The sequence below is a fragment of the Mugil cephalus genome, chromosome 5 (genome assembly GCF_022458985.1).
Source record: "Mugil cephalus isolate CIBA_MC_2020 chromosome 5, CIBA_Mcephalus_1.1, whole genome shotgun sequence".
In the NCBI taxonomy this organism is placed as follows: Eukaryota; Metazoa; Chordata; class Actinopteri; order Mugiliformes; family Mugilidae; genus Mugil; species Mugil cephalus.
Window position 1 is genome coordinate 18,929,158 of NC_061774.1, and position 25,329 is coordinate 18,954,486.

Sequence of the window (25,329 nt, forward strand, 5' to 3'; positions counted from 1 at the left end):
GAGCTGGAAAAAATATGTCCCACTCTAAAACCATGTCAAAAAGTTAAATCGTGAACAGATAGTTTAGTAGTTATAGAAAATTAAACTTAATCTGAACTCTTGCAAGCACCAATAACTTCAGAAAGTGCACTGCATTCGGATTCAGAAAACTTTATTTGTTTCCGGGGGCTAATTTAAGGCACAAGTGATCAGCATGGCGTGCAAGTACAAGACGTGTTAAGGAACAAATACCAAAAATAAATAAAAACAAACAATAGTAATTTAACTTTCCAGACCCATGGAGGCGATGTAACATGACTGCATGAGTAAAATGACTAAAGTGCAAGTGTAAACAGAAATTACAGGGATTATATTTACATGTTGCAGAGGTGTTATACTAAGTAAATATATAAAAATGAAAATAAATAAATAAAATACAGTATTTATAAAAGAAGTAAAAATGCAGAAGTGCGTGGAGAATTTTACAGTTTACAATCTCCATATACTTCCTGTCCAATGAAGACCACAAATGTCAAAATGTGCTGATGTTGAATGTTTGCGATGGGTTCCTTTAAGTGTTCCTTCTTTTTATGGGTTGTGAGAATTCTAGTTCAGGAAACTGGATTCAAACAACAATAAAAATAAAGCTGTATTTCTGAGGTCATGCAAAGTTGACTTCTTTACATCAACACTACAAATGCATCACGAAGTAGGGCATGGTACATTGCTGTGGATTAAAATAACCATGAGTGTATTAAACAGTTAATATTAAATGCCACCAGGATAAGCATACTTCTTCCATCACTAGATAAAAGAATGTAGTGTACTGTTTAAATAGCTTTCTGTGTAGCTATTTTTGTCAGTGTCACACAGTATTGCCCCTTAGGACCAATGTCGTAAATAGAAATAACAAATATTCATGAAATGTTTTGGATTGGGAAATAGGAATCTTTTTATAAAAAAAAGCAGACCCCTCTGGCTCACAAGTCAACTGCATTGCTGCCTCATGGTTATTAATTACTGGACAACACTGCCCCCTGCATGAGTTGGTTTCAGTGTGTTAGTGCCATGGACTGGTTGGCACCAAGTGTGCACATTGCCTATCAGGGGCTTATCACAACCTTTGCAGATCTTAAAAGGTACTTCCTAAGTTTCGATGTTTTCATTTCTGTTAATAGCAGACACATTATTTAAAGAGGAGGGAAGAGGAAGAGGAACGCCTTGTAGGGACAATCCCCTACATGGCGTTTACCACTGTCAATATGAAGATGTGGCTGATACTGAGATAACCTACTAATGGCTAGAAAATGCTGGACTGACAGACAGCACAGAGGCATTAATCATGGCAGCACAAGAACAGGCCCTAAGCTCAAGCAAAGATGCCCCTGAGACAGTCCAGCACATACTAGCAGGGTGTAAGATGTTAACCAGGTCAGCGAACATGGCGAGGCACAACCAAGTGCAGGAACATCTGTACCCAGTATGGAATAGAAGTACCCAAGTCCCAATGGGCCACACCACAGATGGTGGTTGAGAGCAACAGGGCCAAGGTTCTGTGGGACTTCAGCTTCCAGACTGACAAACAGGTCCTGGTCACCCAACCAGTGGTGGTGGACAAAGAACAGAAGAGAGTGGTGGTGATAGATATGGTGATACCAGCTTACGCCAACATCAGAAAGAAGGAACACGAAAAAGTTGAGAAGTACCAAGAGTTGAAACAGCAACTGGAACGGACGTGGAAGGTTAAGGCGAGCGTGGTCCCCTTGGTAGTAGGAGCATTCGGGGCAGTGGCCCCCCAAACTGGAAGAGTGACTCCAACAGATCCCAGGAACAACACCTTGAAGCTTCAGTCCAGAAGAGCGCAAGGTAAGCTAAGATACTGAACCCTCAGAGTCCCAGGCCTCTGGTAGAGGACCCAAGCTTGAGGATGAAACATATACTCCGTGAGCATGAGAAGGACGTTTTATAAGTGTAAATATTAAAATATCATAACACCCAAAATACAACAACAACAACAACAACAACAATAATAATGATGATGAACAAACCTTCAGTGAATTCCTGTATTATTATGCAGATGACACTTATACTTTCCAACCACTAGAGGGCGACATTGAAACGATTATACATTTCCAGTCGTCAATGTGTTAGCTAAGGACTGGTGTTTATAATCGTACAATAAGTACGTCAGCGTTACAAACCGAAGACAAGACAATTGAGGGTTGTAGCAGAGCCTCGAATAATACAGGGAATCTATGTTTGTAAGAACTATTCACTTGCTTGCATTTTGTGCATTTGTTAGTCATTTAGTTTGGAAATCAATAATGGTTCAGCATCTAACTCAAACATCTGTGGACGTTTACAACCATCAGATGAACTTCTTAAGTCAAAAGTAAAATTGTTTACTTGAATATATAATTCATGAACAGCAGTGTGTACAGTTCCTTATTTAAATACAATAGAATTTCCTCTATTGTCATCGCAGAACAGACAGTACAACGAGATTTAATACCAGATTTTTGGCATATTTTATATTGGTCTCATGTCTGTGGACTCTATGTGCGAGCATACGTGGCAATAATACGATTCATATATATATATATATATATATATATATATATATATATAAAAAAATCCCATTTTGAGATAAGCGATTTACCTTTTTATTTATTTATTACAAAAAATAAAATGACAAAAATAAAATAAATCCAAAATTTGACAAAGCCGGTTGTGGACAACAAATGAACAACACAGCAACGAACGACCTGAGTAATCGCTGACTTCCTGGAAGATTTGTCATTTGACGACGTAAAGGAAAAAAAGAGTGAAAAGAAAAACGACGCCAAATACGCGCTGCTCATTGGTCGAAAAAATATGGAATCAGATGACGTCACAGTTCCGGGGTTCTAGGTCCCGGAAAGGTAACTTTCGGTCATTTCTGGGTTTGTTGCACGACTCGCTGTGTCTTCTTCGGCGTCTGAAGGTAAGATTGCTTCAGTCCTGCCAGCTAAGCAGGGTATCATTCTCCAGCTAACCACTCTGATCCCATTACTGCCTTTTATCTGTTTGCTGATTTAGAACAATGCTAATTTGAATTGGTTTAAGCTATATCCGCTGTGTGGCTAGCGTTAATCAACTTGCTCAATGACACAAACTGTGCGATCACCAACGTGTGGCGGCTTTTGTCATCTTCTCAACTTCCGTCCCGCTTTTCTACTGTGATACAACCGAGATACAGGGAGCCACATTGTGGCGATGGAATAAAAAAAACAAGAAAAAATGTTGTTTTAGCTTTAATTGTTATTGCTTTTTATGGCTGCCGGAATTTATGATGTCAAAGCTATGCTCCTTGTGCTGAACTTGGGAATCCTAGGTGTAAAATCTTAATTAATAAGTAATGCCTACAACATAACGTATTAAGTAATAAGTAAGTAACTACTCATTTCCCTCGGATCTATGAATAACACACGCATTTGCATCTAACACACGAGGTGGCACATACCTTCGGCATAATGTCATTTGTGAGTCAAATTATTATGATGCTCTGTTATTAATTCCCTCGGAAACAGTAGCAGTATGTGCTCATATGTGCAGTATCATTGCATCACTTTTAGCCGGTTCAATTGAAGTGAAATCTACCATGTACTTGAGCGCCCATAAAGATTAAGGTATCCAAACGTTGCATCACCGCCTTTATTTATCTTTTGTGTCATTTTTTGTTTAAAGATACAGACAGGTGTGACGTACATCGGAGACATCGTTCATATGTGAATCACACGTTGTGCAAAAGGGTGGATTCGGGACATTTCGTAATAAATTAGTACATTTCGTTAAACTGGAATACTAACACTTGTCTTAATATAGTGATGCTGACACTTTTACGGAGAAAAATCAACTGTTTTTCGTGCCTTGTTTTGTATAAATGATGATGTCTGTTTTGACATAAACATAAAGGTTAATTTAATAGCAGACAGCTGCATACTACAATTATTTACGTCTCCGGCAAGTGTTTGTATTCCTTTTCCTGAGCTCGGCAGATTGTGTTCCTTAGATGATGACCCAACATTTACATTTTCAACATTTCGTGTGGTCAGATTTAACCCTGCCCCGGGCTGTGAAGTTATTAGCGAGCACAGCTTGCCCTGTAGTGACCTTTCACTGACCACCGAGTCGGATGAGCCTTAGAGTTTTGTCATTGGTCTACTCCACCTCGATCCTCTTCAGTATAACTCACAGGTCTGTGGTCATTGGACAGTTTGTCTGGTCAGGCCAGAGCCACGTCCATCTGTACTGATTCATCTCTCTGTGACCTTTAAGATGTTCTGCCCTTATGTGTCGAAATCACACTGGTGTTTAAATACGAGGTAGTGGATGCAACCACTGTTGGGTGACGTGAATAACATCCTCCTAAGAAGGCTGGACTTACTGGTGATTGAATGCTGATACGCATACAGTACAGCACAGAGGCTGTTTGGTACAGAGCTCCGATGAGTACAGAGCGTGGTCCTTTGCCAGCACAGTCCCGCTGTGTGTACAGAGAGATTATCAGGAAATTGGTTTAAAAGTCCTTCAGACACTGACACCAGTAAGTAGCTCACTTCTTTGATTCTCCGTCCGCTGCTTTTGTCAGAGTTCTGTTTTTCTGGTGTCAGGTGAACTTGTGACAGCTGTTGCTCTGTGACTGATATTTGACTAAAAATCTGTTTCTCTTGTGGATTTCTGCTTCATCCCAACCTTAGGTGTAACATTGGGGGTACAGTGGATCGGACATTTTTACGTATTACTCTTGTTGGACTGTAAAATTCCTAACACGGCTATCTATACACGCCTCGACCGCCTTTGCGACCAGCGCAGTCTTCACCACTTTTCTGACCCACGACCCTTCCAGTATGGGGCTCCAGTCAGACTCCACACTCCAGTCGATCCTCCTCTTTCCAGTCCACCTGCTGATATGGCTGTACTCCATCCTCTCCTTCCTGCCGTGGTACTACATCACCGGGGCTAGCCGAAGAGAAGACCTGTCCAAGCGGATAAAGGCGCGCTCGACCTCGGGCTGTCCGGAGGGTCCATACCGCTCTGTGGACCACTTTGAATCCCTGGCCAATGAAGACTTCCCAGGCAAGGACACGCTGGATAAACTGTTCAAGTACGCAGTGGAGCGCTTTGGAGATGCCGATTGCCTCGGCACCCGAGAATTACTGAGCGAAGAAAACGAGCGGCAGCCCAACGGGAAAGTTTTTAAAAAGGTAAGAGTGCGCACGACTTGCTTTTTTTTAAAGGGATGGATGCGTTGAAAGTGCAACTTGTGGTTTAATTGACTCTTTCTCTCCTGCCAGCTGATCCTGGGCGAGTATAGATGGCTGTCCTACAACCAGCTGGACTCCATTGTCAGCGAGTTTGGCGACGGATTGGCAGCTCTGGGGCAGCAGCCCAAGAGCACCATCGCAATCTTCTGCGAAACCAGAGCGGAGTGGATGATCACGGCGCAGGCGTGCTTCAGGCGCAACTTCCCATGTAAGTATAAAACGGTGATGTGAGGCACCAGCTGTTCCATCACACAGTGTGCGTCTTGTGTTAACTGCTGTCTTCCGCGTTACAGTGGTGACTTTCTACGCCACACTGGGTGAGGAGGCAATTGCGTTTGGCCTGAACGAGACAGGAGTCACTCATCTGGTTACCAGCGTAGAACTCCTCGAGACCAAACTGAAAGTAAGTCACAGCGCTTGTACTTATTTGCTCCCCAAAGACACTGTGCTGATAATTACCGTAGATATCACTCGCCACCGAGCAGATAATTCCTTAAAATCGACGTTAGCGTGGGCAACCCACAGCTACACGGATGAATGAATGAACACAGTATCTGATGAGATGCATTTGAGGACGCGTGAAGTTAGTACATGAATGGTGCTCAGTCATACAGCATATTTGTTCATTTAACGGGATGTATCGTTCTACATGGAGAGATTTAGTCTGGCAGGTATTTACCAGTGTGATCTGTGGCAGGAAATTGTTTAATTTAGCGCCCTGTTTTTTTGTGGTCCGCTTTTTCCATTCAGAGTGTGCTACCGCAGATCCCCAAACTGAAGCATGTGATCTACGTGGACCAGAAGAAAGTGAGCTCACAGGACTACCCGGAAGGACTTTCCGTCCACAGCATGCAGTCCGTACGCGACCTAGGCGTGCTGCCCGAGAATAGTGCGTGTTTCTCTGACTCATTACCGTTGCGCCCAAACTCGGGTGTTTGAAAAGCGCACGCATACAGAACAAGACAGTAACCGTTTGTCTTTCCTGCAGAGGAGAGGCCGATTGTGAAGCCCGAGCCCAGTGATCTGGCTGTGGTGATGTACACCAGCGGCTCTACGGGGCGACCCAAAGGAGTCATGATTGTCCACAGTAACATCATTGCAGGAATGAGCGGCCAGTGTGAACGCATCCCCGGGCTTGGGTGAGTTTCTCTGCTGGTCAACGCGCTGCGATTTTAGTGCAATATAATGTGTACATCACAAATTCCTTTGCTTAATCTCACATCTCTCTGGTGTTCCTCTGCCTGTTCCAACTAAAGCTGCCAGCTGATAAAATAGGGCGCAAAAACACACTACCATGATAGATAACGATAGAATTTTCCGTGAAATTTTTGTGCGGGGGCAGGCTCCTGTACTAAGCTGTTCCACTTACTTGCCAACTATCCAGAGGTGTAAGGACGTAGATGGTATTTTGCAGACTGTGCACGCTTCACAATGCCGATCAAGGAACTAGTGCCAAAGATGACCGGTGTAAAAACTGAAAGAGGAAGAGAAAACATGTGCTAACTACCAGCTCTGACGTGTCTCTCTGTACCCAGGCCCAATGACACTTACATAGCCTATCTTCCATTGGCTCATGTTCTGGAAATGACCGCTGAAATCTCCTGTGTCACGTATGGCTGTCGGATTGGCTACTCGTCCCCCCAGACTTTGTCAGACCAGGTAACAACAAATTAATGTATCTTGTATCTTTCTACACGTATGTTTTTTTTTTTTTTTTAACTGCAATCACTAACTTTAAAATTTTCCTGTTCCACTCAGTCTACTAAGATAAAGAAAGGAAGCAAAGGAGACAGCTCTGTGCTCAGGCCCACCCTGATGGCAGCCGTGCCTGTAAGAGTTCTGCGTCACATTCTTCTCTCTGTCCAGCGTTCGCTGCTGTGTTTTCACACTGACTCTTATTTTTTTTTTTCCATTCTCTCAACTGTACAAATAAAACCAATATTTTCTTTTTTTCCATAAAAAGGAAATCATGGATCGTATCAACAAGAATGTGATGAGCAAAGTGCAGGAAATGAATTTCCTTCAGAAGACACTGTTTACAATGGGCTACGAATATAAACTGAAGCAGATCAGGAAAGGCTATGACGCACCACTCTGCAATGCGTAAGAGACCACGCTGAATTTTTTTAGTGCCCCTATAATGTAATATTCTGCCGAACTGAAATGAAACATGCCACAACCTGTCTTCGCAGCTTGCTGTTTCGCAAAGTGAAGAAACTTCTCGGTGGCCAGGTCAGGATGATGCTGTCTGGAGGAGCTCCCCTGTCTTCGGCCACTCAGAGGTTTATGAATGTATGTTTCTGTTGTCCTGTGGGCCAGGGATATGGCCTCACTGAAACCTGTGGAGCTGGCACCATCACAGAGGGTAAGACCAGAAGTGGAAAAAATCCAAAAAGAAAAAAAAAAAAAGGTAAAAAGTGTGTTGTTAAGACATCATGTCTCTTTGTACAGTTGCAGACATCAGCACTGGTCGTGTCGGAGCTCCTCTTATTTGTTGTGAAGTCAAGCTCAGGGACTGGGCTGAAGGTATGACTCTTAAACTTGTCAGTGCATGCTGTACTAAAGGTGTAGACTGGGAGTTCTTGTTTTTTTTTTTGTTTTTTTTAATTCTGTGTCGTTATCGCACTTCCTCATTTGACAACCAGGTGGATACACCAGCAAAGACGAGCCAAATCCGAGAGGGGAGATCCTGATCGGTGGACCCAATGTAACCATGGGTTATTACAGGCACGAAAGCAACGAACAGGACTTTTTCGTGGATGAAAACGGTCAGAGGTGGTTCTGCACCGGAGATGTGGGAGAGGTTTACCCAGACGGATGTCTGCAGATAGTGGGTGCGTATGTTGATTTTCTAGCCAGTTTGACTGCAAATGTTAACTGAATTAAACTTCAGCCAAACATTAAAACGCCAATGCATATTTACTTTCTCGCATAGACCGGAAGAAAGACTTAGTCAAACTTCAGGCTGGGGAGTACGTGTCTCTTGGGAAAGTGGAATCTGCCCTGAAAAACTGCCCTCTTGTCGACAACATCTGTGCATACGCCAACAGGTGAGTGGGTTGCCTTCATTTATTTAGGTTGTGAACCAGGAACTACAGAACTCTTCCCTCTTCTGTTTCTACATGCAAAACCTCTGCATCTGATGCTCATTTAATTTAACCCTGTATAATTTAACTTGGATATTAATTGCATATTGCACCCAGGAGCATAAATATACTATTTATGGTAAGTGTAATATAGAGTTGTAATTCTTCAATCAATCATATATATATACTTTGACTTAGTATAGAGGTATCACGTCCCATGGGAACGCTGGGATCTGAATTAGGAAAAAAAGTATTAAAGTAAAAAAAGTAAAGATAGTGAGAGATGAGTAGATTTACACAGTCATCAATTACACATATCACATTTGACTGTTTTAATTTGTCAGTCAGGTAAATCTGAGATTTATAAAAAGGTAGTAGAGACAGTCAGAGAAAATGTGGCCATTGCCGTGTTGCATTTCACCTCTGCTTAATGCTTCTGTTTGCGGCAGCCTTATCTAGATTTAACATAATGTTGATCACGTATGTGACATCCTGTGTGTAATAAGACTTCACAACTTCACTTGTGTGTGCAGTCTAAATCAGATCGTTTGATCTAGTGCATAGGTCTTTAACAGGGGGTCTGCAGAGGTACTGCAGAGGGGCCACAAAATCTTCGGTTGATTGAACATTTTTTATATATTTTTTTTTTTAAAAATCCTCCACAAATTTTAACTTCTTTATACCACATTAACATGAATCCAACATGTTTAATAAACAGAGACAGAAGATGCTATCTTTCAGTCAGCACTCATTTAGGTCGCTCCCATCAATATTTGAACCTGTGTATACTGCAAAATAATAATAGCAATGAATATTTCTAAGTAGCATTAGGTCGGGTTTTATATAGAACACATATAGTAGGTTGGGGTTTCGTACTTAATCTCTCCATCAGTTTGAGAGTCCTTGGTCTGAAAAACGTTGAACTCCTGATTTAGTCCATTTCATGAATATGGACCATATGTATTTTATTCCTACTATTTGCTTTAATTAGACATTTTCTTTAACCAACAGATTTCATTATGACCCTATTTAAGATTTAAACATCATAACTTGTTCTAGGTCTAGCCTGTCGTAGTCAGACTCCACTCTCAGAATATGAGTGGTGTAACGCAATAGCATTATCCTACAATCAATCAGACATTTTTTTTTCCGGGGTTAACTCTGGCCTTCTACTGCTAACACATCTCAGCAGTAGCTGTAGAAATGTGAACCTTCACACCCCCACTCTGAGAATTTTGTCATTTCTATCATTCCACAGCAACCGACATTTCGACCGCATTTTTCTCTTTGGCTGACTTTTGTCCTCCCTCCTCTTGAGCACCCATAAGTCTGACAACCTTAATGGTTCACACACACTTAACTACAGCAGCTTTCAGCTCTTAGACTTGAGGCAACACTACAGCTGATATCTTTAAGGGCATCCACTTGAATTCAGGACTTCCGCTTCATCTGAACGCATCAACCTGCACTTCGATTGATATTTGGACTGCTTTCAGTGCTTTCACTCCATCTGAAGCTGCAACACTTGAGCCCACTCAAGCTTAATTCAGTACTACAATTTTATATTCAGCCTTTTTTTTTTTCCAATTCCGGTTCCACTCCATCTTATTTCAACAGTTTTAAATGTGTTTTTTCCTGTTTCCTCATAAACCCTTTTAATGTTCATCCTTGCAGTGAGCAAAACTACGTGATAAGCTTTGTGGTTCCCAACCAGAAGAAACTGACGGAACTGGCCAAACAGAAAGGCATTGTAGGAACGTGGGAGGAGGTCTGCACTCACCCGCAAATGGAGCGAGAGGTTCTGACGGCGATCAAGAAAGTCGCGGCTAACAGTAAGAGCTTACCATTTCTTTTTAATATACATTGATGCCGCCGTCTTATCCTTACTGTTGTGTCTGCTTCTTAATTGCGTTATTCACATGAGTTCTCGCTGGGCTTGTCACAAGAACACAGCTTGAAGTTTGTCATTTTGCACCTGGCATTAGAGCATGTCCCCTCATGTGTCTTGAGATCAGCTCTCAATCACATGATCTTTATGCAAAAAACAGGAACATCAATTGTGAAACATAATGCCACTGCTGCGGCCAGTCTTCTTTGAGACTGTGAAATCAAAACGATTAGGAGGAACATTTTGACTTTGGTGAACAAATCTGACTTTTAGCACAAACTAGAAATGGCAATAAATGAAGAAAATGGCGGTACGCGGTCGCTTTTAATAGATCCTCGTCAATCTTTCCTTCATGTGGGTGGATCCTGCTGCTGTGTGAATCTGCACGTATTTAATAAACAGCTGGAAGCCACAAACTAAACTTAACCTCCTGAGAACCTGTGTCTTCATATGGGGACCTGAAGTTTTAGGTTTTATTGCAGCTCTGCTTCATTTAAACCCATTGTCCTAATTAGTGGACGAATTAGTCTGCCATCTAGTGGTAGCCAAGGTTAAAACTTATTTATTTATGCTTGTTAACGTTTCTAGTTTGATATGACTCACAAATTTAATAATTGTATCAATAGCAACGAGCTACAACATGGCTAATTGGAAAGTACAGGCAAGTTTTAGCAAGTTTGAGGATGTCTTTGCTCAGCCATGTTCAGGTATTAAAATACATATTTTTATACTTTGTCACACATTGGTGACTTCTTTATAATATAAATAGTGAAATAATACCAGTGTCCACATATGAGGACATAATTTCTTTTCAAAAACTACTACTTCCTGTTCAAAGATGATGCTTAGTTTTTTATACAGCTTCGGTTCTACTACTCCCAAACACAGTGGAGAAATTAAAAATGCTGACCAAATATAATCTCAGGTCTCAGGAGGTTAAGCCCTTGATAATAATTTGTTAAAATACCAGATTACAGTTTCATGGTTCATGATTTAAAAGCCCTCTTGTGATTGGATCACCCAGGATGCGTGTTGCCAGCAGGTGTGAACAGAGTCTCTGTATTATGTGCCAGATTATTATTGAAGATGTATGAGCCTCACTATTTTTCTGCTTTTCATCCGCATAGTTAAACTTCAGCGATTTGAGATTCCAATGAAGGTGCATCTGAGTCCAGAGCCGTGGACCCCAGAGACGGGCCTGGTCACCGATGCATTCAAGCTGAAGAGGAAAGAGCTGAAGAACCACTATCTCCACCACATAGAGAGAATGTATGGGAGGAAATAACTTTGTACGTCATCGCCAGAACCACTGTTTTGCTGTGTAAATAATCATCCCGGTACCAGACTTTCAAATGGGAAACGTCTTGACACGTAAAGAAGCTAAAGCTGTAGATAATTGTAGCTGTTGATGTGCGCTGCTTTTTGTTTGTTTTTGTGTGTGTGCGTGTGTGCGCGTGTGCTGTGTGTGTGTGCGTGTGTAGAAGTTTTGATTGTCAAAGAGAAGCACAGACGTGCCAACTCTTTCACTCCTTTCATTCGAAGTGTCCAAAACCATTATAGCAGTCGACTGCCATCAACACAGATCGGCTGGCGCTAAGCTTGCAGCTGACAAAGATGCCACTATTGTCCACAAGTTACAGTTTTGTCGTTACGTCCATTGAAAACATTTATAAATGTCATCACAATTGCTAGTGATGCCCTTTTGTAAAGTTGGAGTACTGATGTTACCGTGCCTTTGGCCTGCCATGTTTGTGTCGTCAAGCAGAAGCAGCAACTAGGCAAAAACAGTTTGTGTTACAAAAACGGCTCAACAGCCATGTTTACTTTAATTTGAGGAAGACTATGCCAATGCTTTCAGCTACAGGCATTGATCATGGGCGAGAAATGTTCATGTCTGTCTATCCCACTTATTTTCACTACCAATGATGTTTCGTTTATGCTTCGGTTATTGTACTGAATTTATTCAGAAAGGTTATTGTACTGAATTTATTCAGAAAGGAAGACCAAAATGTGTATACATAAATGACTCAGGAAGATTCAAGCAAATGTTTTAATATATGAAACAGTTAAATTGGGCGTTGGTTGTATGGAAACACTTTTGCACACTTTATTTATTTAAGATCAATTTAAGATCAAGCATGCTTAACTTCTGAATTTTAGAATAACCTATATTCAGAACTGGCATACTGTAATACTGTGTGTATTTTACCTCAGTTAACAGGTTAATGTACTATTTGTTATCCAAAAGGTATTGGAACCTAAATCTGAGTGTTTTCTATGTATTTTTCCTGAATACTGTGTTGATACATTTGCATTATTAAAACATTAGGGACGCAGACAATACATCCACTTTACAGTTCTTGTATTTATTACTCCATCATTCTGGTCACGTCTTGTTCAACATTTCAAAAATAAAGTTTGTATTCTGTGCTTTTTCGCATTTTATTACAAAAACAAATGTATAAATGACACCTTCATTTTTAAGATCGATAACAGATTTTTTTTAGAGGAACCAGGGATGACAGGAACCTCAGCTGTTCCAGTCTTGAAATCGGAAGCAGTCACTAGCGATCTTCCAAACAGGCTGGTCATTGTTGGGCGTAGCCTGAGCTGTTAGAAGAAAGTTCTGGTTGAAGAAGCGCTGTTTGTTTCCTTCAAACTTAACAATCCCGCCAGTCACCACAAGCAGAGTAGTCTGGCCTTGGGTTGCTTGTTCTGTGAAAAAAGAAAGGTCACTCATGTTTAATTTGCACGCCCTCGCCAGAAAAACATCACATGTTTAAATGACAGCATTTGCCTTGATACGCTATTATGCCAAAAGTATTCTCTCATCTGTCTTCACACGCATATGAACTCAAGTGACATCCCATTCTTAATACCTAGGGTTTTATATGACAGGTTTAGTACGGAAATGTTTCTTCCAGAGACGCATTTGTGAGTTCAGATACTGATGCTGGACAAGAAGGTCTGGATCACTGTCTTCAAACTAATTCATCCCAAAGGTGTTGTGTTGGGTTGAGGTCAGGCTAGTGAAGTTCTTCCTCACCAAACTCACTCATCCAAGCATTTATGGCAACGGTTCTCAAACTGGGGTCACCGAGCCATAGCTTGGGGGTCCTCAAAATTATTTGTAATGAATTCTTAAAGTTATGCCATTTCATTAAAACAATGCATAATTACATGTGGGGACTGTTGCACCAATAAAATAAACACATTAAACCAATTACTCCCAATAACCTACATTAGCTTTGGGTCAATAAAAATCTGATATGATTGTGACACCACGTAAATCTGTCACACGTCACTCAACTGTATTTGTCACTTCACTCATGAGGCACTTGCTGCACAGCTTCTGCGCTATGGACAAATATTTCAGTATGCCCACTTCAAATGATGCTAAGCCCAAGATTAGTATTTAATTAGAAAAGTTTAAAACAAAAAATTACTATGGCACCTGGAATCCCAAATGGTAGTAAACATATGTTTAACTGGCATGAGGAGTTTGACGGGCTCCCCAAACGTTTTCTCCCTGGTAAGGAGTCCCAGGCTCCAAAAAGTTTGAGAACCCCTGATTAATGGACCATGCTTGAGAGCGACCCATTATTTCGCAAATGTTTGCAGAAGCAGTCTGCATGTGCAGCTGCTGACTGGAACACCTATGGCCATGGACGTGGTTGGAACACATGAATTGCATTATTTGGATGGGCTTTGGCAATAGTGTGTTTTTACATCACTAGCAACACTGGAAATTTTTTGGAGTTTGACATAGCCCCCAAACTGACCGTGGACTGGTTGACAATCCAGCGTGTGAACTTGGAACTCGCTCGATGGCAGTGACTCAAAAAACTCGCCCAGGGCATCCTGTCCAGAGATCGCGTTGCCATTCCACACCAAGGTCGCCTTGTCAAGATAGAGTCGGGTCAAGTTCTGGGACACAAGATCCAGTAAGTTAAGAGCAACAAAGAAATAGGATGTTGTAAAACTTGACAGAGACTGACGATGATATTATATTTAAACAAACTAATATAGAATTTACTATATGATGATTTTTGTCACATAAAAAGGCAATAGACAATTGTTTGATTGCACTTAAGTATTCTAAGGCAAGGCACTAAACGCCAAGGATGGACACAGGTGTATCTAATTATGTGTACTGTTAGGATTAGGAAAAGTAGTATATATAGGCAGATCATTGAAACCACTCAGATATTTCATTATTACAGAATCGTTCAGTTCAGTTCACTCAGCTGAAAAACAAAGTTGTCAATGCTGCACTCTGGCGATCAAACTATGCAATTATAAATTGAAGCAAACAAACACATCGCTGTGGCAATGTTGGACTGGAATTTGTATTTATCGGCTGATATATACTTTAATATCGGTGAAGTTCTATTGTGCTCAAACAATTGATGTAAAACGACAGAGTCACACATTCAAAGGAAACAAGACTCACCCTCCTTTTCTTATCCATGCAGTCGTAATAAATGTTGACAAACTCCTCTGAATATCTGCATGACTGGTCCGCGTGGGTCCTGAAGTCCTTTTATGAAAATCGTGTGGCCAATTAGTTTAGATATGAGCTATGGTTAAACTGGTCATCTTGTAAATGACTCTATAGTAAAAGGCGCACATTGGACAGCTCGCCACCAAAGCATTGTGATAGCTGGTTGTTTTCTGGATAAATGTTTCAAACTTACCAGGGTGCTTGCCATGAGTTCAAACGTATGAATAGAAACAACCGCGAACAATTAAGTTACGACAAAAGGGGGAACTCTTCTCATTCATCAATTCAGGTTGTTTTTCTTTCTCATGCTCATTTAGCAAACGACGCGTCCATTTTGTTGTATGTTACACTTCCGGGGAACTTACGACACTTGCCTATCAAAATAAAACACGCTGTCTTTTCGTCAAACACTGTGAGAGTGTCGTCTCCTAGTCGCTTTCTTTATTTAGTGTATTTTCGTAAGGTTTGCGAACAATATCAATGATCGGATTAATAATAAGATGAAAGCGAAGTGACAATCAGTGTTACCGTCCGGTGATATCCCTGTTCGTATTTTAAATTGAAGGGAACAAAAACACACCAATGCGGAAGTCAAGTTCACGGTTTCCTGAGTCATTCCTCCTACGTTTCAAACGAGATAAGTCTCCAATAACAACATTAGACTGCTACGAACTCAGTTTGTCACTGAATTATATTAATAATGGAGGGAACTGTATCAAATGTGGAGGTCTGTAACTTTGCTTACACGGGGCAGTTTGAGAAATTAAAGCAGTGCATCCTGTCAGATAAAACACTTGCCTCCAAAACGGACCGGGTAAGGATAAGTGAACCTGCAGAGCCCCTGGAGAAATTGTGCGTGTTCTTTGTGTAAAATAATGAACGGATTTATGTGATTCCAGGACAAAAGAACAGCGCTGCACTGGGCTTGTTCTGCTGGCCACACCGACATTGTGGAGTTTCTGCTCAGCCTGGGAGTTGATGTGAATCTGCAAGATGATGTAGGCCTGTTTTTCTTTTTATCCTTTTTATTTGTGTAAATAAAGTGCTACAGGTTGTCCCCTAATGGGATATTTGATGTGTCATTTTGATTCAGAGAATTCAATTTCACTATGGTGCTCTTGGTGTGTGGTGTCCTATCCCCAGACTTCATGGACTCCCTTGCACATTGCAGCATCTGCTGGCAGAGAAGACATAGTGAGATCTCTGATAGCCAAAGGAGCTCAGCTGAATTCAGTCAATGATAATGGGTGCACCCCTCTGCACTACGCCGCATCCAAAGGCAGATACGAGGTAACCCGTTAGAATAACACTGGCTGATGCCATCGCTACAGTGTACCATGCTTGTAATCTTAACCCTCCTGTTGCCTTCAAATTTACTAGCATCTTTTATCCTTGGGGTCAGTTCAACCCCAGCAATTTAAACCTCTAGAAAATTATGATAGTTAAAATTGGTACCCAAGTGTGTGTGTCAGGTACTTGATGTTTGTTTGTCCACTACCTAAATATCCCTTATAGTTTAATTGGGTTTCTATCATTTCTGAGTGCATATTTTTTCTTATCTACAACATTTGGTATGGAAAAAACTATTTCTCTTATCATGAATGATAACATATATTATGATTGATGAAATTAGCAGCTGTAGGTCCAGCCTGTCGTTCGAGTAGGGAGCTAGACCGTAACATCTTTCCATTTTTGGAAGGTAGTGTGTTTACAGGTGGCTGAGAGACAACAAGAGGGTCAACACTGAGGGTCTCAGTCAAGTCCTCTGCCTCAGACGTATTCTCACATTGGCAGGGGGCAGAAAGATAGACCACCAAGAGAAATTCAGAAAGTTTAGAAGCCTGTTGTTCAAGCTTTTATATGCTGATTCACCCCTAGGTTGTGTGAGCTATCAGTATCTTCCTCCAGCCACAGCATGATAGGTTACGGCCCAAAAGCTTTTTCAAGATGATAAAATTGCATGTTACAGTGACCTCAATATCATCCAAAACAACCATTACAAATTTGTGTAAAATGTTGATTTTTTTATATATATATGTTTTGTACAGCTAAAAGAGCCTGGGGTCAAATTGACCTCAAAGAACACCAATGTATTCAACAGGTTACAGGGTACAGGACATAGAAAACATATCATATGAAGCAAAAAAATATATTAATCATATACTTAAAGATGTTAAACACTGAATGGGTCAGTCTGACCAAAAAGATAATAGGAGGGTCAAATGTGCATTGCAGTGTTATATTTCCTGTATAATTATATAGTTGTAGTTTTTAGAGATACATCAAGAAGTTAATACGACATTTAGTTAATCAACAGTTGGAAATTAGTTGGAAACTATTTTCTTTCTGGAGTAGTTTTTTAAAGTCATTTTTCTAACTCCAGCATCAAACCAACCTGTGGTTATATGCACAAAAAGTACTTCCTTAACTAGCTGAGTTGGCCATGATAATAAAGAGTGTGTAATTCTCAACTTTAGGACACATAAGTGTTTGGTCTGAGAGTAATTCAAACGTAGTCATTTTCAAAAAATACTGCTTTCTAGCTAGCTCAGTCGCCTATTAGTAATTAAACGAACAAGTTTAATAAAATGATAATGTAACAGAAGTTTATTAGTTCCAAGGTAAATTCATGTGCGAGAGGACGCTTACAGAGAAAATAACTGTAAACAGAGCATAACAGCGATGTTCAGAATATATTGCATGTGACATTGAGGAAAAGAAAAAAATATGTTAATATGCCAGTGAAGATGGAGCAGTTATACACTTTAATGGTTGTTGGTAGGCAAGAACCTCCTGTGGAGTTCTGTGGGGGGTTTTCGGTGCTGTGCTTCTTCTATTTCAGTTCATAAACCAGCTTCCGTGCATTACTATAAATGGATTCTCTGACGCCTATAAGCCAAGTCCTGACAGGAATTTAGTCCACACAGTGGAAGTTAGTTCATTCATGAATCTCGCTCTCACCCACAACAATTGGGTTCAATGCCACCCACAAGTTGATGTCAGCAGCTTTGTGAATACCGCTTTAGGAGGGAGTTTTTACTGTCATTTACAAGGAATTGAAATAAGCAGAATGGACATTTGTAAAAGTTTTGACCAAATTATTCATGGAGAACATAATCAGCAGGTAAGATTATTATGAAATAAATAACTGGTTGTGGCTGATATTTTAAATATAAATATATAGTTGGATAAAACTTTACATTATATTTTGTATATTTTATATAATGTATCTAATATCTGAAAACAGCCTCACTATCTCAATTCTGTTTTAGTATAACGGCTGTATTATTATCGTTAATGCCAATACAAGACAATACATGCTGAATGAGCAGTTTGAATTTCTGTAGAAACACATTCATAGACAGTTTGAGGTCAAATTGGTAATGTTGCCCATAGTTTTCCCTGAAGTTTCGGGGACTCTGGTTCCAAGTTTTGGTCTCACTTCTTTATGGTACAGACTTTCACATGGATGTGGCCAGTCAGTCTGAAACCGAGATGATGAGCTTGGACAATGTGCATTATGTATATATATATGGGAAATAACAGACTTTCAAGTTAGGTCAGTTGTTTCACGAAAAAAAAAAAAACATTTTCGCCCTTTGCAGATTGCCTTGCTGTTGTTGGAAAACGGAGCTGACCCCAATGTTACCGACAAGTTGGAGTCTACAGCTCTTCACAGAGCGTCTGCCAAGGGCAACTACCGCCTCATCCAGCTGCTTCTCAAACAGAGTGCTTCCACCAACATCCAGGACTCACAGGGCAACACACCACTGTATGTGTGGATATATGTTAGGAAACTGCTTACATAAATAGTGGTGTACACCAGTCATGCATAACATTGGCTTTGAATTTGATACATTGGTCCCAGCATTTTCATATTAAGAATTCTGAATATATTTTATTACCTTCTAGCCACCTGGCATGTGATGAAGAGCGTGTGGAAGCAGCCAAATTGCTGGTGGAGCACGGGGCCAGCATTTACATAGAGAACAAGGAGGAGCAGACCCCTCTCCAGATGGCCAAGGGTGGTCTGGGCAACATACTTCGTCAGATCGTGGAGGGGTGATGCTTTACCTGGAGTACAGGTCATGTTCCTGCTAAAATCCCCACTACTGCCATTATGAGAATCCTCATTCCAGTCAGTCTTCTGAGCAGCCTAGTGTGACACATTGAGATGTGTGGCAGGGGGAGGATGAGACGGTATCTGAGAGTAGGTTTGGACTGGACTGTATTCCTATCAGCTCCTCAGATATGGCTTTAATAATGCACAGACCAATGTCCAATGAAGTGCAGCCTTTCCAGCTTTTGTTTTTTTTCTTTTGAACGATGGAAATGATCTTGTTAATAAAGTAGAATAAATCTGTTTTGCTTGAATACACATGTCTCACACATTGCTGCTATTAATTGTTTCTCTTCATTCAGTGGGAAATGACTACTCCATTGTCGTCTTCTTCTTCTCTTTTTGTAGCTTAACCCATTATCTCATGCAAATATTATGCTGATCCCTTTCCCCACTGCTTGTGGTGCAGCAGTGCTGAATAGGAGGGATACAGTCAGTATCATCTGTATGGTATATAGTCTATACACAGATCAGACATAACATGACCACCTTTCTAACATTACTGCCGATACATGGACTCCAAATACTTTACCTTCAAACAAACAAACAAAAAAAAAAATCCCACTCCAAGCTAAATACAAAATTAAAAGCCCCGAGCTAGTAATCGTTAAACCGTTAAAAATATTTCTGTGTGTGTGGGGGTGGGGGGGAATCCCACCAAAACCCCAGATCTTCATGTACGTAGCAGTTTTGCGCATGCGCTTTGCCTTCGTTTTCACTTCCTGGAAGAGAGGTCATATCAAACGAACAGTCCTCTCCTCACTGCATTCTCCCGAGGGCGATATTCACAGGGGGCTGATCAAAAATTATATACAGAAGACCCCTTTTCGTAAGGCGTTGAAAGGTAATTATACCACAATCATTCTTGGCGTAACTTTATGGCCTAGCTAACGCCTTCAGCTAAGCTAACGTAGCTAGCAGACATTTCTAGCATTTTTTGTTAGAGCTGGCGTTGCAGATGTAGATCGCGATAACGAGCCCAAGTTCAAAGTCGATTTCCGCAGACCTTTAGATCATTATTTTTGCTTCATTCCGCAGAATAATGAACTAAAACACGTATTGTCTGTTTAGCGAGTTGTCAGCTGTTAAGTACAATCAGCTGCCAGTTTGTTTTCATCCAGAGACTACGGGGCTGTTATGTCACCATTGTTTTCGCGCAAAGCTGCGAGACCTTTCTGGGGTTTGTGGTGCAAATTGTTAAAGTTTAATCTCAAGCATGTAAGTGTAAGTAGTGCGTGGACTACACATGGGAGCACACGGTAAAACCCCGTCGGTGAGTATTTACTTTCGACTTCGTGCGACGCAGTTTGAGTGAGTAAATCAGTCGCATCGATATTAACACATGAGAGATGTGTGGGATTGACCATTGCTGTAGGAAGACTAGGTGATTGATTTCTTGAAAATGCCGACACGCAGCACAGATCAAAGATCACCAGCTTCTCCCCTGCAGATAGTAAATGTAACTCCTGTAAACGGCGTAAGATGAATATATAGTATTTTCTTCATCACTGACGATATACTGTGAGGATGTGAACTCTTGAACATAAAAAAAACATCCACCTGTAGTATTGTGTTATGCTGTGGGATTAAACTATTCCAAGATTTTAACCTTAGGTTTCGTGTGTGACGACAGTGCAGTGAAATATGCAGGGTGTGATGCATGCTTCCCATGATTTGTTGCGACATTACTTGTTCCTAATGGACAGCATGTACCCTTGGTAACACAAATAGACTTTGTAAATAGACAATGATGAGATCATTAGATGGTTGCTTCCCAAGACCCTTTATTATTGTATTGTTAGTGTAGTGTTTAGAGCTTTTACTTCAAGATTAGACCATGTGTCAGTTGCAGTGTGACAGCAATGCAGTCACCATTGATACAGATCTGTGTAAGGTGGAGTGATGCATTCTTACTATGATGTGTCGGAAAAATTGTAGAGTTCATCGGTTACGTATCCACAATGTGTTCATCACTAACGTGGCTTACTGCTCTACCATGGCACGCCTCTATACTGTTGATATTTCTAGTGAGGTGTTGGGTGTGGTCCACGCTGTATTAGACCTGTTTGGTTTATGTCTGACTGCCCTGTGTTATTCATGAGGACATTCAGGTGTGCTTTTAGTTCAGTCTGCCTCCCAGTGCCCATCCCTCACATGGAAAATTCGGTGTATCCATGTGATCACAGTCTTCTGGCTCTCTTAAAGGCACAGTAAACCCTCTAACGTGCTCATCGGCTTTCTGATGCCAGACGCAGACATAGATTATATGTATTTTAAGCCTTTTATATTTCAATATAATAATCTAATAATGACAACCATTTTTTTTCTTCCTCTCTTTATCTGCAGCCATTTCCCCTCATTAACTTGGTCCACCCGGCAGTTTCCTAGCTCAGTCATGTGTGATCTCAGCCAAGGCGGTGTTTTGGAGTCAGACGACCATAAAGATTTTTCCCTGATGAGCAGTCGCCTGGATTCCTTCCGTGGCTCTAGACTGGCCTTAGAGGTGCCAGCAGAAAGACTGGCCAGGGCTGGCTTCTTCTTCACCGGTCATGATGACTGTGTCCGCTGCTTCAGCTGCCACAGAACTGTGGAAAACTGGCACAGGGGAGACACACCTGTAGAAAGGCACAAGGAGGTAATTATACATACAGTAATGAGGAACAGCATATGGATATTTACCTTTCCTTCTTTTCACAGTCAATACACCACATTATCCCCTATGTTGCAGGTTTCCCCGTCATGCAAGTTTCTCAGCTGCGCCCACCACTCCAGTTTCAACTCAAATTCTGATCCTTCAACTAATGGCTCCATCTTCAACGAAGAAGCAGAAGACAGGGAGTATCGTTTGAGAATAGGAGAAGTGGTTGATGAGACCACTTACCCCGTGGCCCCACACATGAAGAGTGAAGAAGCTCGACTTCAGACCTTCACTTGTTGGCCCACCGCTGCTCCTGTGACTCCTCAGAGTCTGGCCCAGGCAGGTCTCTACCACACTGGGCAAGGCGACATCGTGCAGTGTTTTTGCTGTGGTGGTAAACTGGCTGGTTGGGAACCGGGGGACGTCGCCTGGGAAGAACATACCAAATTTTTTCCCTATTGCTTCTTCATCCTTGGGCACGACGTAGGGAACATCCCAATCGAGGGTGGTATGCAAGAGGACGCGAACGTCAGTAGTCGGCGTCCAAACGTCCCTATGGGCAGTTTTGAGGAAAGGCTGCACAGCTTTGCAGGTGTCCAGCACCCTGTTAACCACGAGAGGCTTGCCAGAGCTGGATTCTACAGCACAGGTAGAGCTGAAATGTTACTCTAGTAGCAGTTGGAGTAGGATAGTCTGCTAAAGACACATTGTGCATTTTCATTTATATTTCATGTTCGTGGATTAAAGTCTAAATTATTTCCTGCAGGTGAAAGAGACGAGGTGTTGTGTTTCCACTGCAATGGAGGTCTAAAAGACTGGCAGCCTTCTGAAGACCCGTGGGAAGAACATGCCAAATATTACCCAGGGTAAGAACAATCAGGAAGCTCCTTTCTCTTAATTCACATAATATACACACAAATATTTGCAGTGGCCTTTTTTTTTAACCATTATATGCTGTTTTTAAATTAGATGCAGCTTCCTGTTGGCAGAAAAAGGACAAGAATTTGTTAACAGCATCCAACTACAACGACCACAAAACATCGCAGCTGTAAGCATCCTGTTTTTTTTTTATTTTGTTTTTTTATCTTTTTTTCCCCGATTGTTGACTTTCGCAAGTGATCATATTTACATGAGGCTGACAAAGTAAGATGGCTTGGTTAAGTCAGGACGATAAGATTATCGTTCAGGTATCGGGTTACTCGTTCACAGAGTGAACGACATTGCCGGGTTAGTGGTGGCAGCCGGCAGCCAATATGGGATGCAGAAACTATTCAGGAGTGAAGTATGAATGTGGCCTCACCGCTAACAATTGCGTATCTGTGCTGGAGAATAGTTCAGTCGTAATCGTGTGACCGGATTGGAATGGACAGAAAGGCGTCGATGGTGGTGATAGGATCCTGAGAGATCCTGACAGATAACAGAGAAGTAGGGAGCATCCATCTTATTGCCTGGCAATCTCATATTGCATATGATGGAAGGGAGATTCGTATCACTTCTCCTCTTCTCCTTCTTGTCTGGATGAAGCCAGTTTAGTTGCCAAAGAGACCTGGCTTCTAACCACAAGTTTAACATGCCTCACACGTAGGTTAAAACAGCCGAGGCCAGCAAAAATATAAATTGAAGTGAAAGAACAAAAAGAAGTCACTTCTCAATTCTTTAGACTTTAGACACATTTAGACACATTTAGGCAGTAAATGAAAGTGGAACAAATACCAATCTTGGCTGAATGCAGAATGTAGAAAGCTGTAGAGCAGGCTGCTTACTGGAATCTAGTACCCTCAGTCATCTGAGTGTAGTTGTCTCTTTCTTCATGCATGTAGTCTATACATTTTCATGATTCATATCTTTCCATCCATTTAGTTGCATAGATCACATGCAGTCTGTTGCATATAGTTTAGTTTTGAAATAGTGTTATTGAGTGAACTTTATAATAATAATAATAAAACATATTTTCCTCTATGTGTGGCAAGTAATGTTATTGTTAATAAGTGTTTTGCTACTGTTTTAATTGATGTTGTCCTGTTTGCTTTCAGGCTCCAAGTCATCAGAATGGATTTTCACAGGACAGAAATGGTAAATATTGGTATATTTCAATTTAAAGGGCTTTTCTTTGAAAGCCTGGAAGTAACAAAAACAAAAAAAAACACAAGTAGATGTGGGCAACATTTTTTTTCCTCCTCGTTTTCAGAGATACTGCAGTCAGCTATTGCTCAGAAGGCCATAAAGATGGGTCTCGAGCCCAGCGTGGTGGAGAATGCCATCTTGGAGAAAATCAGCAGGTCTGGATCAAGCTATCCCAGCCTGGAAGCACTTGTGCAGCAATGTCTCGACGACATACGCGACAGTGATGCTGCCAAGGCGGAGAAGCAAGGTAGTGCAGCTCCTGTATCTAATTTTAATGGCTCATAAAACAAAAGTTGAATGAACTGCAGGGATGTTTAATATTTCTTTTTTCCTCCTTTGCTTCAGATGAGGACCCGATGGAGAAACTACAGAAGCTGCAGAGGGAAAAACTGTGCAAAATATGTATGGACAGAGATAATTGTATCGTGTTCATCCCATGTGGCCACCTGGCCACTTGCAAAGCTTGTTCAGAGTCACTCATCAAGTGTCCTATCTGTTGTGGAGAAATAAAGCAAAAGGTCAGGGCCTATATTGCTTAAGGGAACCACAGAGTCTCGCCAGACTTCAATGCTGCTTTCTCATCTTAATGATATTGTAATTTAATCTTAAATGTACAGTAATATATACACGTATACATACACACATACACCATGTAAATAAGGACCATGTTTTTATATGAATATTTGAATGTATGAATATAATGGGGAAAAAAATATTTTCACAATCACTAGAACGCTAAATATTAATATTGAGAAAATAATATTTTACAAATAGCTGCTGACACATGTGAATACACACTAAAGAAGACATTACAACACTACTTTTTTTTTTTTTTTTTTTTTTGCCGGAGGTGCCTTTCTTAGGGTGTATACATATCATATTTTCACTAATTTAGTTAAACTGGGCTGGACATGGAAAATCATTCACCTATGTCCTCCTCATTGCTGGTGTGTTTTATGTTTAGATGTAATTTTAATTATCTTAATGTGTGCCATTCTTTGTAAATTCAAATCCTTAAAGACTTTTCTTTGATTCTAGTTTAGGGCCTGCAGTTAATCAGTGTGGTGTGAACTTATTTTACCATTCCATCATGCAATCTGTTGTGTTATCAAGAGTGAATAAATCTTAATAATTGGATTCAGAGTATGTATTTTTTTTTTGTTGTTTTTTTGGATTTCTTTCTTAACGATCCGGCTCAACATTGACAGCCGCTTAGAAAGGGTTTGTATACGATAATTAAAATCTATTCAAGATTCAAAAATTATTTATTGTCATTATGTGTGTACATAACACAATCTTGGGTGGTTGCTACTGGCTAAAGTAGTGTAAATATTAAAAACAGAATAAGCACCTTTAAAAAAAATAGGGCTGAACAGTTTTATACATAGTTAAGTCAGCATTCATATACTATAAATAGTATATGACTGGGTTGATACGTAGGTACTCACATGGTTAGTGTGTGAGATTGACTCATTTTAGTCAAGAAATGTAAATAGGGTCAGAGTTGAGGATAAATTGCACTCCCTGTGACACACGATGGATTCAGATGAACTCCCTTTCAAATTAGGTCATATCTCAAATGCTGACCAGAAAGTGATGGTGAGGTTCTTCTTGATCTCTTTTTGGATGATGAGGAAGTTTGCATGAGTCTAGCCCATTTTTTAAATAAGAGTGAAAATAATTA

The 25,329-nt window shown here is 40.8% G+C and overlaps 4 protein-coding genes across 5 annotated transcripts; 3 read left to right on the top strand and 1 right to left on the bottom strand.

Annotated features, from left to right (window-relative positions):
- The first annotated feature begins 2,798 nt into the window (after positions 1-2,798).
- Positions 2,799-12,689, top strand: acsl4a (acyl-CoA synthetase long chain family member 4a). Of its 2 annotated transcripts, none has more exons than XM_047584912.1 (15): positions 2,799-2,962; positions 4,719-5,225; positions 5,316-5,493; positions 5,579-5,688; positions 6,036-6,174; positions 6,274-6,424; positions 6,821-6,944; positions 7,044-7,115; positions 7,249-7,388; positions 7,478-7,650; positions 7,737-7,811; positions 7,931-8,119; positions 8,221-8,335; positions 10,046-10,203; positions 11,387-12,689. In XM_047584912.1, the coding sequence occupies exons 2-15, from the start codon at positions 4,869-4,871 to the stop codon at positions 11,542-11,544; spliced, it is 2,139 nt and encodes a 712-aa protein (XP_047440868.1). In that variant the 5' UTR covers positions 2,799-2,962; positions 4,719-4,868; the 3' UTR covers positions 11,545-12,689. The 2 variants fall into 2 exon arrangements, with proteins under 2 accessions (XP_047440868.1, XP_047440869.1); XM_047584913.1 differs by lacking the exon at positions 2,799-2,962 and adding an exon at positions 4,213-4,564.
- nxt2 (nuclear transport factor 2-like export factor 2) lies at positions 12,605-15,128 on the bottom strand. Its single transcript, XM_047584918.1, has 4 exons — positions 14,957-15,128; positions 14,713-14,799; positions 14,042-14,186; positions 12,605-12,974 (listed from the first exon to the last, which is right to left on the bottom strand). Exons 1-4 carry the CDS (start codon positions 14,969-14,971, stop codon positions 12,790-12,792), a joined length of 432 nt encoding a protein of 143 aa, XP_047440874.1. The 5' UTR covers positions 14,972-15,128; the 3' UTR covers positions 12,605-12,789.
- A 216-nt stretch (positions 15,129-15,344) lies between these two features.
- psmd10 (proteasome 26S subunit, non-ATPase 10) lies at positions 15,345-19,139 on the top strand. Its single transcript, XM_047584917.1, has 5 exons — positions 15,345-15,577; positions 15,663-15,761; positions 15,907-16,053; positions 18,369-18,535; positions 18,676-19,139. The coding sequence occupies exons 1-5, from the start codon at positions 15,464-15,466 to the stop codon at positions 18,827-18,829; spliced, it is 681 nt and encodes a 226-aa protein (XP_047440873.1). The 5' UTR covers positions 15,345-15,463; the 3' UTR covers positions 18,830-19,139.
- Positions 19,140-19,561: 422 nt separating this feature from the next.
- On the top strand, positions 19,562-24,782 carry LOC125007958 (X-linked inhibitor of apoptosis). The gene is made up of 8 exons (XM_047584914.1): positions 19,562-19,727; positions 21,230-21,518; positions 21,612-22,170; positions 22,288-22,387; positions 22,491-22,569; positions 23,555-23,594; positions 23,710-23,892; positions 23,991-24,782. Exons 2-8 carry the CDS (start codon positions 21,279-21,281, stop codon positions 24,182-24,184), a joined length of 1,395 nt encoding a protein of 464 aa, XP_047440870.1. The 5' UTR covers positions 19,562-19,727; positions 21,230-21,278; the 3' UTR covers positions 24,185-24,782.
- The last annotated feature ends 547 nt before the right edge of the window (positions 24,783-25,329 follow it).

Excerpts from the sequence above, each read along its gene's own strand:
- nxt2 (XM_047584918.1), bottom strand. Across the intron at positions 14,187-14,712 it reads GCATGGATAAGAAAAGGAGG|AACTTGACCCGACTCTATCT; the intron begins GTGAGTCTTGTT and ends CTTGTGTCCCAG. Across the intron at positions 12,975-14,041 it reads GGATTGTCAACCAGTCCACG|AACAAGCAACCCAAGGCCAG; the intron begins GTCAGTTTGGGG and ends CTTTTTTCACAG.
- LOC125007958 (XM_047584914.1), top strand. The coding sequence starts at position 21,279 with ATGTGTGATCTCAGCCAAGGCGGTGTTTTGGAGTCAGACGACCATAAA. Across the intron at positions 21,519-21,611 it reads CTGTAGAAAGGCACAAGGAG|GTTTCCCCGTCATGCAAGTT; the intron begins GTAATTATACAT and ends CCTATGTTGCAG. Across the intron at positions 23,595-23,709 it reads ATTTTCACAGGACAGAAATG|AGATACTGCAGTCAGCTATT; the intron begins GTAAATATTGGT and ends CCTCGTTTTCAG.
- psmd10 (XM_047584917.1), top strand. The coding sequence starts at position 15,464 with ATGGAGGGAACTGTATCAAATGTGGAGGTCTGTAACTTTGCTTACACG. Across the intron at positions 15,578-15,662 it reads TTGCCTCCAAAACGGACCGG|GACAAAAGAACAGCGCTGCA; the intron begins GTAAGGATAAGT and ends ATGTGATTCCAG. Across the intron at positions 15,762-15,906 it reads ATGTGAATCTGCAAGATGAT|ACTTCATGGACTCCCTTGCA; the intron begins GTAGGCCTGTTT and ends TCCTATCCCCAG.
- acsl4a (XM_047584912.1), top strand. The coding sequence starts at position 4,869 with ATGGGGCTCCAGTCAGACTCCACACTCCAGTCGATCCTCCTCTTTCCA. Across the intron at positions 6,425-6,820 it reads GAACGCATCCCCGGGCTTGG|GCCCAATGACACTTACATAG; the intron begins GTGAGTTTCTCT and ends CTCTGTACCCAG. Across the intron at positions 7,651-7,736 it reads AGCTGGCACCATCACAGAGG|TTGCAGACATCAGCACTGGT; the intron begins GTAAGACCAGAA and ends CTCTTTGTACAG.